The sequence below is a fragment of the Colias philodice genome, chromosome 17, assembly GCF_061535455.1.
Source record: "Colias philodice isolate Cphi_HAF_F1 chromosome 17, ilColPhil1 Martin Lab GWU primary, whole genome shotgun sequence".
NCBI classification, from domain to species: Eukaryota; Metazoa; Arthropoda; class Insecta; order Lepidoptera; family Pieridae; genus Colias; species Colias philodice.
Window position 1 is genome coordinate 3,591,430 of NC_143102.1, and position 13,335 is coordinate 3,604,764.

A 13,335-nucleotide genomic window follows, 5' to 3' on the forward strand; every position below is an offset into this window, starting at 1 on the left:
CACTTTTAGCAATTTTTCCTTTATCTGTGTTATAAGACGTTGCTATTTACCGAGTAGAAGTAAACTATAGTAGACTGTATACACGGCAAGCATCCTGTGTGTTTTTTTATTCCCTTGCGAATATTGAATTTTGTGGAAATTTGCAGTATTAACGGATGTAGGTATCTTTTGATTGCGTTGCGTTATAAGTTTGATTTTTTTACAGCCCCAAGGGTTCTTAATCTTGAGTATCCAATATAAATTTCAGATTGATACCTCCACGCGTTCCAAAAAAACGTCTTAACAGACAAACGGACAACAAAGTGATCCTATAAGGGTTCTGTTTTTTCCTTTTGAGGTTCGGATCCCTAAAAATCTACCAATATTTATGTTAAAAGTACTAATTATTATAAAATTAAAAACCAAAGGCTCGAATGAAAGTCTCATCTGAGTTTTCATAAGAGCCCCTTGACATTTTTATAATGTTATTAAGTATATTAATTAACTTTTATGTTATTTTGAGGTAATTTTACTTCACAGTATTATACGTATACGTATTTATCTGATAAATATAAAAAGCTATGCCCTGAAAGCATCAAAATCAATAATTAAAAGAAAATAAGATCTTTTTAATAAAATTATTAGTAGTTTGTTTCAATAGCTCTTTTCTTTGCTACTCTTTTTTAAATGTTTCTTCCTTAGTCAAATTCAGTTTCTTTTAGCGTGGCGCATGATGTTTTTAACTGAAATATAATATAGAAATGCTTATACCAATAGCAATCAAGATAAAAGTTCTCAAAAATGATAGAATCATCAGTACTATGGGGCCGCGTCAGTCCTCTGGCGCGATATCTGACAAAGGACTGATGCCAGCGGATTGATAAAAAGGGACTTAATATGAGGTTATAATCACAAATTAGGTTTTTTTGCCTAATTTCTAATATCAACAAACTATATTTTTACAAATCATAGTTAACCATTTATAAATGAGAATAAAAATCGGATTAACAATAAAATAACGACTCACCATAGGACTGAAATGTTGACTGGCGCAGCAAGATTTTAGAGGACAAACACAACCCTAGCGCTGGTACAGTTATGACGGCCGTCAAAATATGCGGTGCACAAGTAACTTCATTACCAACATTAATACTTAGACAGGGATTTGACCTCGACTTGGTGATATTTAGCGAGAATTTCGAATTTAAAAAACACACAACGGACTGACTAGTGAAAACGATGACAAAGTTTAATTTTATTTTTTAAATAAAATGGAAAACATTGCGTTATGAAAGTTGTAGTATATAATACTATGTACATCAAAGATTGTAGTGAATTAGTAAGTTTTCTTAAATCGATGATAATGTTTAAACGATAGTCACTTGATTGTTGGTTTTCGGAGTTGTGACATGCCAAAGTACTGACGTTTGAGGTATTAATTTATTATTTTTATTCATTTGTATTTTAAATAAAGAAGTGAAATTGAGTGACCAAATAAAGGACGCTTCATTGTTTTAAAATAGATTGTTATTTGAATAAAATATAATAAGACTTTGTTTAAATTGGCTGATGACATCGAGTTACCCCATTTTTGTATAATCACCCATATGCATGAAGTTCCACTAAAAGACTAGATGTTTACTTATGCTAAAGCTTACACACTATGGCCAAAACACATTTTTTTCTTTCAATAAAACATTTAATAACTGATGACAGTAATATGTTTATTAACATAGCTCTATATATACATTCAATCGTAATTTTAAAATAGAATCATTTCATGTAGAAAATCACATAAATTCAATAAAAACACGGCAATTATCATCTTAGGCTTAATGTTTCGACATTATTGCAACACAGGAAAATTCATCACCATTAAACATTGGGTGTCCATAATAGATAAAGCCATCAATTCAATAAAATATTGGCAACAAAAAGTTTATTATTGCTTATAATATTGGCTCCTCTAATATAATTATCACATTCAATTAATGCACTTTACATAAATAAATTATAAAATTGTCATCTGAGTGTTTGTTCGAATATTTATCAAAAAATCAATGTCATAACGATTTCACTAAATCTGATCACATGGTCCACTTCATGTAAAGGCAAATAAACGAGTTTCTCATCATTCCACATGGACACAATCATCACCGATTAGTCAATAGTAATGACACATTATATCGAATTTTGTCTTCTAATAAAAGTACGTAAATTTAACACTTCGTTCTTAGCTAATATAAAAGCTTTCAACGTGATGTAATAGATCACTTGTAAGATTGTTTGAGTACAATTTAAGACAGCCGTTGTCGTGGCCACAGATCACAATCCATTACTGAGCACTTTAGTCCGCTTCACCGTTAGTGACAGTTAAGGGTTCCTCGTCTTCATTATAGTCTAACGAGAGCACGGAAGCCCTTCGCCGCTTGCCCAGGGGGGTGTCACTACATTCACTGCCCGAGTACGTCCGCTTGTCCGCGGGGGTTGATGTGTTCCCGTTCACTGTGGCGTGGCTCGCCCTCAATTCCTGCTGCAGAAATAGAACTGTACTTTGCATCCCCTCTACGTCTTCGTCTAATTCTTGTAGGAACTCATCCAATTCTGTAAAAATGGCATTGATTATTCAATTATAGAGGTGGTGTGTCGAAGCCCTCTGAGACTAATATTTTCTTAAACTATGATTTTTATGTTAAATGAAATTGAGAACAAAGACTTTAAAATTTTACATAATACTACAATAGAATTATAAATGCAACTAAACATTTTATATTTGTTTTATGTAATACATTATGAGTTTGCTTTGTGTAGTGAGTGTAGACCTTCAATCTTGAAGGTTTTTTTAATTGGTTGTTAGAACTGATGTATGATTATTATTTATTTTATATGGTAAATGTTGCTGACTTACTGGCTATAGGTGATAATGGTCATAATATAACTTTTTGTTGTTAGAAAGAGTCCCAAAAGCACTATACCTGATTGTGATTTCTTAACTTCTTCACTAAAACTTTTCTGTAAAGCTAGGTCACCTTCTAACTTAGCTATCCGACCACTGGAAGTCATGCGTCCCAGATCTTCATTCTCTTGATGCAAGAGTCGACATTTCGCCATCAACTTTTTCCCTGTATTTGAATCTGGTGTGAATTTCCACGCTGACAGTTCGTTTTGTGTCTCCTCAAGTCGCGCCTTAGTAGATGTAAGTTCTTGTTTTAACCTTAAAATAAGCATGTTGACCGCAGGGTCTAATAATGAAGGTCGCCCATTTAGGCTGGCGTGTGATGATTTCAATTCTGTTATTTGACTCTGAAAGTAATATAGACATAGAAACATTAATGGATGTCATCAAATTTAATTCATTAAGACAACTGAGATGTAATACATAATTCAAGATTGTACAAAATTATTAACTAATTCAAATTGCCGACGTAATTTGATATTCCCACCAAAATCGAGACTTCATACATACATCTCATAAAAATAAGAATAATGAACACTCGTCGAAAAATAGACTATGACTAGTTGCTAGTTATTGGTAAATATGGTGCTAACTTTTTTGGACCCGAAATATGAATAAATATTGAAGCATAATAAAATAATAGTGACAAAAACAACATACTACATAATCTTGTATTTCTTGTTCCTTAGCAGCAAGCCTCCTCACAAGAACCTTCTCGCGATGTTGTGATTCTGCATATTGCTTATTTATTCTATCTTCTATACTTTTTGCCTTTTCCAAGCTGCCTGAAATTGGTAGAGCTAAGTTTAGAATACTATAGTTAACTCAATTTATACTTATTTGAAGCCAGGTGTCTTTTAATCTAGATATCAACTATACATAAGTAATTGAGGTCAGATATTATGCCTCATAAAATACAATGTTGCAATCGACAACACCTTAACTAAATCATTACAATCATACAATACTAAGTTTTACAACATATTATTTACTTTACTTTATAAGAATATTTATTAACATTTTTGTTATAAATAAACATGAATGATAATGAATATTCAATTACATTATACAATCTCTCCTACTGCTAAACTCCATTGCATTTAATAATTCTTAGAGCTATATAATATTCCATTACAAATTTATCATTGAGAGACATATAATGTTTCTGAATTCTAATGTAACATTAGTTAACTTTGAATGTGAAAATATAAATTTTAATCCTTTAAGAGTACAGCAGTAAGATAATTCAAAGAACTTCATAAATAAATAGCATTATAACATTTGTGAGCTTAGTTTTATAGACAAGCAAAAAGTTATACATTATATAAAAAATTTAACATTTTTACCAAAACAATATGAAAAAATCATACTTTGAGACATATACAAAGCAGTCTTGTTTTCACTTGATAATATAAAATACAAGTATGAAACTCCTGATGTATAAATTATAATTGTTTTGCCAATAGACCATTTTACAATTAATGTTGTTCTAAAAATAAAACTAATTTGCATCAAACACTGATAAGTAGATAAGTATAACAAAATTATTCAGGGAACATAAATTGACAGTTTTTTGCTTAATAAATACAAGTATGTATGTTTGTATGGGCATATCTGATTAATTTGATTAAAGTCTAGAATTATAATAATTGAAGACCCAGAGTCAAAGTAGGTAGTAATAGACTAATTTTCAAAAATCAACACTTGTTAATAAATTAATATAATTAATTGGTTGAAATATGGGGGAACAAAAATGATTTCTTCATAGTTGATAGTGCAAAAAACTAAGTATATTCAGCTATTATTATCTACTAAGTACTACTCTCACTAACCGTGCCCTGCGGTGTTAGCTGCAGACACAACTCAAGTATTTCTATACCTAGTCATGTGATTTTCTGATGTATAACATAATATGATTGTAATGTTTCATCTAAATGGGTCCAGTAATTTTTTTCATCAGAGGACCATTTATTATAGTAATAGAATAAGGTTATACCAAACTTAATTGGGACTGAGTGCGTTGACTGATAGCAAATAGTCATAAAAATATGTTAATATGATAATCAAGTAATATTGCTATCTATAATAATTGGAAACTGTTTGATGTATGTAAACAATGAAACATAATAATTACATATATCCATTTATATTTTTCAATTTCCAGTTTCCAGAAACTTACAAAATGAAATACTTCACCAATGAGGTATGTAACTATATTCATTGGTTCATTTTTTTATTTTTTATTATTATTTTGAAATGAGAGCTTAATCAAAGGTTTGTGTTTGTTCACCCTGTTGTTAAAAGGGACTAAGCTGTTTGCGTACATGTCATTTACCCTGGGCAAAATTAGAGATTACTGTAGATATTCACTTTATGAAAAGATAACTGGATAGTATATAAAGCAGGTATATTATGTTTGTTTATTAACATACATCAAGCATTAAAAATAAACAGTAAATCTACTTTTTTTGGTTTTTTCTGTAACCTGGCAATCCGTTCGTCCAACAATAGTCCATTCTATTGGTTGAGAAATTCTCACAATCAAGTAATTTATTAGTAGTTTTGTATCATAAAGTATAGTACAATAAAGATGTATCAATAACAATTATAATTTCTAATTTCTTTTGACCTCATATTAAGTAAAAATTCAGTTGAAGATTTTTATTCTCATACCAAATGTTATTTGCAATAGTAAAGAAATATTTTTTGTATTTAATTTGTTTTCTCTGCATTTTGTTACATTAATAATATAAGGCCACTTAATTAGCTAATTGTAAAAAAGCTTCAGATATCAAACAAAATATGAATAAAATGCATGGAAAACATTCTCACAAATAAACCTTTTATTCTGTCTAATGTATTTTGTTTGATACATATTCTTTTAGGCAACAGAATCTATACCCATAATTATTTTGGTGACTTACATATGAAATCTTTATAGATATTTTGTTATTCATTATTTCTAGAATTTAAAGGAAATCAAAGCATAGCTAGAATTAAATATGTTATAAAATCTGTTGTATAGCGCTATCATATTATAAATACTGTATCATACATACAATAGACAATTTTGACCATAAAATACATATATATTATGTAGATCAATGAATACATAATTATTGCCGTCTTTTTAAAAACTGTCAATAAACTTAACTTAAAACCACCAACATAATAGTGGCCAGAAAGCTTACAACTACATTGTAAAAGAAAATGATATTTACTTTTTCATGTTGGCAAAAACTTGAAGACTGCATGCTGTCTTCTTTAAAAACTTTGTAACATTTTTTTACTGCACTATACACAGATGGAACAAAACTTGACTTTTCACTGGCTATCGCACCTTCCCACATGGTGTTTACACTTCCACAGAACACTCCACTTGCAACTCTTACACAGGATTTCACCGTCCTCTTGTTATCTCATTAACCACCTAAATACACCCGTTACCACATATTATACAACTAACATTGTAAGAACACAATTAATTTTGTCATAGCACTATCATATTTTAGTTAAAGCATTGTCGATATAGAACTAATGAAACTTCACGTCAACTCGCGGGTCGGGGAGGCCGATCGTGACACTACCAAGCCGCTGTAATCGTTTCGTAAATACCTTCCAACTGTTTGTTCAAGGATTCGAGATGATCAATATACAAGTCCTGGTTTCTCCATGCGGTACGAAGCGAGTCCGCGGACGCGGTGTCGACTTGGTGAGGGGTCAACAACACGCGCGCCACGTTAGTGACGCCGCCTCCTGCGACGCCGTCACTGGCGGACTCCCCATGTCTGTCTGACTCCTCTGACATTGCACTCTCACTAATTCGTTAAGAGGCACTCTGGACTGCAAGTAAATAGGCACAGTTAATTCTAGAACACAGGTTGTACTAGTTCGGCGCCGTTATCAGATTCCTGCAACAATGACGTAGATAAACAGGTACAATAGCAGTCGTTAAATACTTACAGGTTGTATAAGGAATAATAATCTGATATAACATAAATATATTTATTTGTAAAACTTTAACACTTTAAACTCTCGCGAATAAATATGAGTAGAAATTAAAAACTATGAACGAAACTTCTACTTCGACGCCGCCATTTTAAATACACACTACGGCCTACGGGGCTGCCAGCTACTAATTTATAAATACCATTAATTGAGTATATTTCTGATTTCTTTATTTATTATTACTGTGGGCTGTTAAAATACCAATTAATATAGTATTTTAAGGCAAATGACTTACTTTGTATTTTGTTTAGATAACTATACTGTTAGATATCGAAATCTAATTAATTAAAACTTTTTTGATAATGTGATATAGGTATATTGTAATGTTAGTTTCCAGCACCACGAGATAGTTGTTGTACAAAAGTGTTGTGTTATTTTCTTTTATTTACACACTTCAATAATGGCTGAGTCATCAGGGTCTATGTTCGATTTTAAACGATAAAATTGCTACTTTATTAGCATAAATTCTACATTTCTTGTATATATGTATCTAATTATGTTTATATTTTAAATAAAGGTTATTTTCATGTTTCACACGAGTGTAATGGAAAGTTAAATATTATTAATATTTAAATTAATAAAGGTACATTTCTACTTAAAGTCATGGAGATTGTCTTAAACGGGTAACATTGTTCTTTCTTGTTTCCCAAATGACTTGTATCCAGACATGACTACAGATAAAAGTATAACTTTTTTTAAGTCAGTCAAGCTGAACATTTGGATTTTGATTTCAATTTACTTTGATTATAATATTATGCCGGCTAATTTACTATAAAATATAAGAGCAATTTCCATTATGCTGTTATGAATAAAAGATTTAGATTTTTAGATCACCTGGACTATGTTACGAACTTACGACTGTAGGTATAATTCAAATATTTTTTCCTATTAGGTTATGTAGGTAGGTATTTATTTTTTTAAATATTAAGTAAACTAGTGGTCCGCCCCGGCTTCGCCCGTGGTACATATTTCGCAATAAAAGGCAGCCTATGTCCTTTCTCGGGTATCAAAATATCTCCATACCAAATTTCATGCAAATTGGTTCAGTAGTTTAGGCGTGATTGAGTAACAGACAGACAGACAGAGTTACTTTCGCATTTATAATATCAGTAAGGATTGTATATGTAAGTTTCATATAAATACAATACTAATAACTATGTAAACCTTTTAATCATGTTTCTGAATTAACAGCTACTGTGATAACATAATTATTATTTGCTTGGTTTTGAACCAAGACATTCATGTAACATGTTTTAAAAGTAATATAAATATAGGCTGTTGTAAAAGTTTAAACAACATAATAATATGTTAAAAGCAATACAACACACATCAACAGAATCTAAGGATATTTTGTATTTCATCAAGTACCTATGTAAAAATCTATCAAAAGTTTTCTGATGGTCTATTAAAAAGAATATAATCCATACTATAATATTATAAATGCGAAAGTAACTCTGTCTGTCTGTCTGTTACTCAATCACGCCTAAACTACTGAACCAATTTGCATGAAATTTGGTATGGAGATATTTTGATACCCGAGAAAGGACATAGGCTACCTTTTATTGCGAAATATGTACCACGGGCGAAGCCGGGGCGGACCACTAGTATTTTATAAAGATTTTAATGTCTTATCAAACATCTTATTCTCATCACCGTGGAAACTTAGGATGGTAGATAAGAATCTCAATTTCTTTTCAAGTTTTCTGTAAAATTAAAAAATTATTACTATTAATCAGTGTTGCCACAATTCACATTAATTTTCCTTGAAACATTGTTTTTCCTTAAAATGTAATGTTAATGTCTGGCTTCGGTAGGAGATTTTCTTTACAAGTATCCGTAAGCTGTTGTTCCACAGTGAATTGATGCGGGATGTGTATATTTTTTTGTAAATTGCAATGAGGATGGATGGAAAAATAAAATTCATTAAACCTTGATATGTTAATTTATTTAATTTCTATAAATACATTTATTAACACTTACAATCTTTTTAATGTTTAACATTAATCGATTTCTATTATTATACAATTTACCTAGAATTGAGTTCACTATATCACAATATGTACAACGGAATGTTGATTGTTCTCGGGGAACGTAGCGTATTGTCAATAAGGCCGCCACACTTCTTGGTTGGAGGCCGCGTATAAGCCATGTTTGACGTCGTCGCTAGTATCGCACGTTTGTACGAGCCCACTATTTTCCCCACTTCCAGGGAGCTCTGTGGTGATGGAAATACCACCATCAATGTCACTTATTTTTATCTCGCTTGGAATGTACTGCTCCAAGTTGTATTTATCCGCAGAGCTGTGTAAGTGTACGTGTATTTGGTTTTGATTGACAGTGGAATATAGGTTGGGGAGGATCATCTGCGGGTTGGGGTTGATGTATGGCGTGTGGGATTGTATGCAGGCGGGGTTGTTGTTGATGTTGTTGTACTGGTAGTTGTAACTGTTGCCGGGCCACGAGTTGTAGTAATTGTTCGGCATAGTGTCGTAGCGTTGGGCGGCCATGGCGGGTGTGTTGAGGTCTGTGAGACTGCCGCTGGTGGTCGGACTGCCCTTGACGTAGCTCGTGCTACCGGATTGGAAGCCGCTGTAGTCGGAATGACTGAGCGGTATTTCTGGTAACACTGGAAAGAGAAATACGGTTATTTGTTTTTCTTGTCATTTGACGGACGCATCTTTTAGCTTAAAGAGTGGTCTATATATGGCTATACTGCTTAAAAATGTGGCTAAGTATAAGGGCTGTAAGTTTGGAAAAAAATTATCATAATTTATTAATAAAAAGTGGTCTTTATTACAGTAGATATATTTAGAGCGCTTTTAAAGCACCTGAGCGTTGGTAAAGTGGACACCCCATGAGCATAGTACTAAGTTATTTGTTAAAAAAAAGATATATCGGAACTCTTTTGTAGAGTTCAGAAGCCTAACTTACTTAACTGTTCTCCTCTAAAAAAACATTTAAAACATTAAGAGATGATAAAATATGACCATGCCCCATAACCTATCACAAGGGAAAACCCGTTATACATCATCATACACTACATATTAAGTGGGGGAATGCTATTAGACTTGTCAGATCGATTGCAGAGTTGAGAGTTTACGTATTTTCCACACCTTGCGTTACCTACGTAAAAACTAGTCTAAGCCGGAGATAAATATCGGAAATGCCACTTATGCTTTGATACGTCATGTTTATTAATTTCTTTTATACATTCAATGACAACAAGCGTATATATTTTGGACTAGAAAATTTATATTAGCTAAAAAAAAAGTATCTTTATTTAAACTTAGGTATTTAGCGTGTCCGGAATAAGGACGCATTTGGGCGTTTGTCCACTACAAGGAATTTTACGGTCCGGCATTCCGATTTTTTACGGTCCGGTATGGCACACCATTAAATCTATATACTAGCTTGTGCACCTACGTAATTTTACTGTCCGACATTTTACTTTTCCCTATTCCGGATGGTTTTTTGTGTCTACGAGTCGCTGTAGGTATAATTGTTTTCGAATGCCCACTTGCTTGGATTTTACTGTTTTTACTGCATATGCCAATTAAAAGCAAGCTCTTGTTTTACTTTCTTTTAGTTGGCAATGAGATTTGAGAAGTCGGTATTGTTATTTTTAATTATTATCTAAGTAAGTGTTGGTAAGTTAAAGTTCAAGTGGGAATAGCTTTAGCTCCTCGTCACCGATTAAAATAAATAAGTGAAACACGCATTTTAAATCTCTTACGGAACTTTACTTTTTATTATAACGGAGTAATATAATATTTCACCTTCTATATTTTTTACTCGTTTCTTGTAAAATGCAAAAACGATCATTAATGATAGCATTATACCGCCAAACTTCCTTGAACTGTACCGCACTGATCCGAGTAAAGACGGACAGGTGCACAAGCAATTCATCGGTTTTTTCATGCCACACTGGACCGTAAAAAATCGGAATGCCGGACAGTAAAATTCCTTGTAGTGCACAAGCGCCCTTTGTCGCATACCCGAATACCCGAAAATAACTAATAACTGGCTGATGCAATGGTATGATGTCTTTCAGGTTAAAAAAGCTTTAAAAATATACTACCTACGAGTTAGACTAATATCTGAATAAATCTTATTTTTAATTTGTGAATTGCCTGCAATAGATACCCTTAATTCAGTCAGGCAAATAAACAAATAATAGCCACATAACTTACCCGTAGGGATATGTATCGTAGGATCCGGCTTATAGTACGGCGGCTGTAAGGGCGCGTAGCTCGGGTACACCGTCGCCGTGGACGGGTAGCCGGTGTTCCACTCGCTCGCACCCAGAATGTTGCCAGTGTTCTCTGTGAATGTCAATTTCCAATTAAATAAGTTGTTTTCACTAACTGCTTATAGATTTTAAACTTTGCCTAGGAACCAATATTATAAGTAGAAAGATGAACCAATGATTTCATAGATAGGCTTAAAGCGCTCTAGGAGCGGGACGTTGAAATGTAGCTAATTAGCCAGAATTGACTTTAGTTAACTTTTTCGCTCACGATAATTGAATCATGCCATATTACTCAAGACTGAATGTTGTAACCTATCTAGTATAGACTACATCTTTTTAATTCTTTTATCATTATTAGGAACTATGTATCAGATTTTGACTATTTGATGTGTTTGAATGCAACCAATCTCACGCGTTATAAACAGTTACCTGCCTGTAGCTTTCCTACGTTGTCGCAGATTAATTATTAATTATTATCTACTTATGTCTAAAAACCCCAATGATATTATGCATTAGAGGAATAATTCCAAACATAAGAGTCTTATCACCTGTCACTAATGGTCCAATATACACCAATAATTGACGTTAGGGATTTCCACTAGCCGTACAAAACATTAAAGTTTTTGTTAACAAGTAGCAACACGAGCTTAGCACGTCTTTAGACAGTAATTGTGTTAATACGTTTATTAACATGAAACGTAGACTTATTCAAATGATTATTACGAGAAGAAGAGTATGGCTCAGTGTAAGCTAGGATCCCAAAATAGGCTAATATCACTTTTACACGTTAACGTCTAACGAGTGTGAACGTGTCATAATACATAATTAATCGCCCATTGTCAATAACAGGTGTATGTGTAATGTGTATGCTATAGAGGTCACGTGTGCGGAACTGCGTACGCGCCGGGATTGCCGCTGATTCATACGAAAGCTAGGTCAGACGGCCTAAACTTTGAATACAATCGATATTTTGACAGCTAAGTTGTATTTGTAAGTTAATGGTTTGTTGTCTTTCAAGTCGGCATAATAAATAAGTTTTTTTTATTGTAGATTTCATTAGAAAATGTATCTTAATTTGTCTTGTCCTTTAATTTTAAGATAAGAGGTGACGTATCATCTTAGTATTCTATCTGTGGTTTCATCGATGCTTACAATTATTATCAATTATAAGGTAATTTAACGTTTTGATTCTTAAATAAAATACAGTTATTATATAATAAAATTTTCATTATTTTCCTTAGCTCTTTCCTCTATTTACTTAATTAGAAAAAGCATGAGTAACATCATGTAAATTAATATTCGGCACTCATTTGAACATAAGTTTAAGTAGTTTATATTCAAGCATGTCGGACTGAGTCAGGACGATAAAACAAATAATAATGCTAATAATATAATACTTATTGGGCTGCTTTGTCTGTATGTCGAGGATCACGCGACATTTGACACGTATACACTTTTATATTATTTGTATGAATAAAATATATAAAGAGACCGAGAGGATTAAACAAAGTCGCATTAAAAATGATTAGTTAGTGCTCCACTTTTAATGTCTGCAATTGTTATTGTGATATAAAAAGATTTATATATTTTGCAGATGCAGATTCTATGTTGTTTTTCCCGTGTTTAAATGCGAATAAAAAATAAAGAAAAATTTTGAATGTTTCATTCAAAATCACATAAATAATATCACAACATATTAAGATATGATTATAAATAAATGTACACTGTCACAATTCATAAAATAGTTAATTAAAATAAAATCAAATATTATCGAAACTTCGGCATTACTATTTTGTCACAAAGAAATGTCAAATTAATGGATTCATCTCAGTGAAAACAATTTAATTTCGCGGTTTATCTGAAACACTTTGGTGAATTATTAATTGTTATTGTAATGCATACAAATTAACATAATACTTACCAGTTATTTATAATTTTGTAATTATAATTATTTACCTGGTTATCATGTGACGCACGCAAAGGGTCTGGTATTTCCCGCGTTTAATTTACTGTTCTAGTAAAATTAAACGCATTGAGAGGACTGTTGAGCCAATTACGATTTATCAGTATTTTAATGTTGACTAGTTGTTGCCTGCGGCTATGTATGCGAAGTTATAACTGTTCCATATTTGGATTGATTTAA

At 32.2% G+C, this 13,335-nt stretch overlaps 2 protein-coding genes across 2 annotated transcripts in view; both read right to left on the reverse strand.

Moving 5' to 3' along the window:
- Nucleotides 1-1,665: 1,665 nt before the first annotated feature.
- fl(2)d (Pre-mRNA-splicing regulator female-lethal(2)D) lies at nt 1,666-7,061 on the reverse strand. The gene is made up of 5 exons (XM_089705503.1): nt 6,899-7,061; nt 6,551-6,778; nt 3,596-3,720; nt 2,955-3,282; nt 1,666-2,583 (listed from the first exon to the last, which is right to left on the reverse strand). The coding sequence occupies exons 2-5, from the start codon at nt 6,741-6,743 to the stop codon at nt 2,327-2,329; spliced, it is 903 nt and encodes a 300-aa protein (XP_089561629.1). The 5' UTR covers nt 6,744-6,778; nt 6,899-7,061; the 3' UTR covers nt 1,666-2,326.
- A 1,817-nt stretch (nt 7,062-8,878) lies between these two features.
- Nucleotides 8,879-13,335, reverse strand: part of LOC149480968 (uncharacterized) — a 44,643-nt gene continuing 40,186 nt past the window's right edge. Inside the window, exons 5-6 of the mRNA XM_089706057.1 lie at nt 11,134-11,265; nt 8,879-9,569 (exon numbers count right to left, since the gene is read on the reverse strand). Of these exons, the coding sequence (XP_089562183.1) occupies nt 9,046-9,569; nt 11,134-11,265 (656 nt within the window). The 3' untranslated portion in view covers nt 8,879-9,045. The remainder of the gene's footprint in view (nt 9,570-11,133; nt 11,266-13,335) is intronic.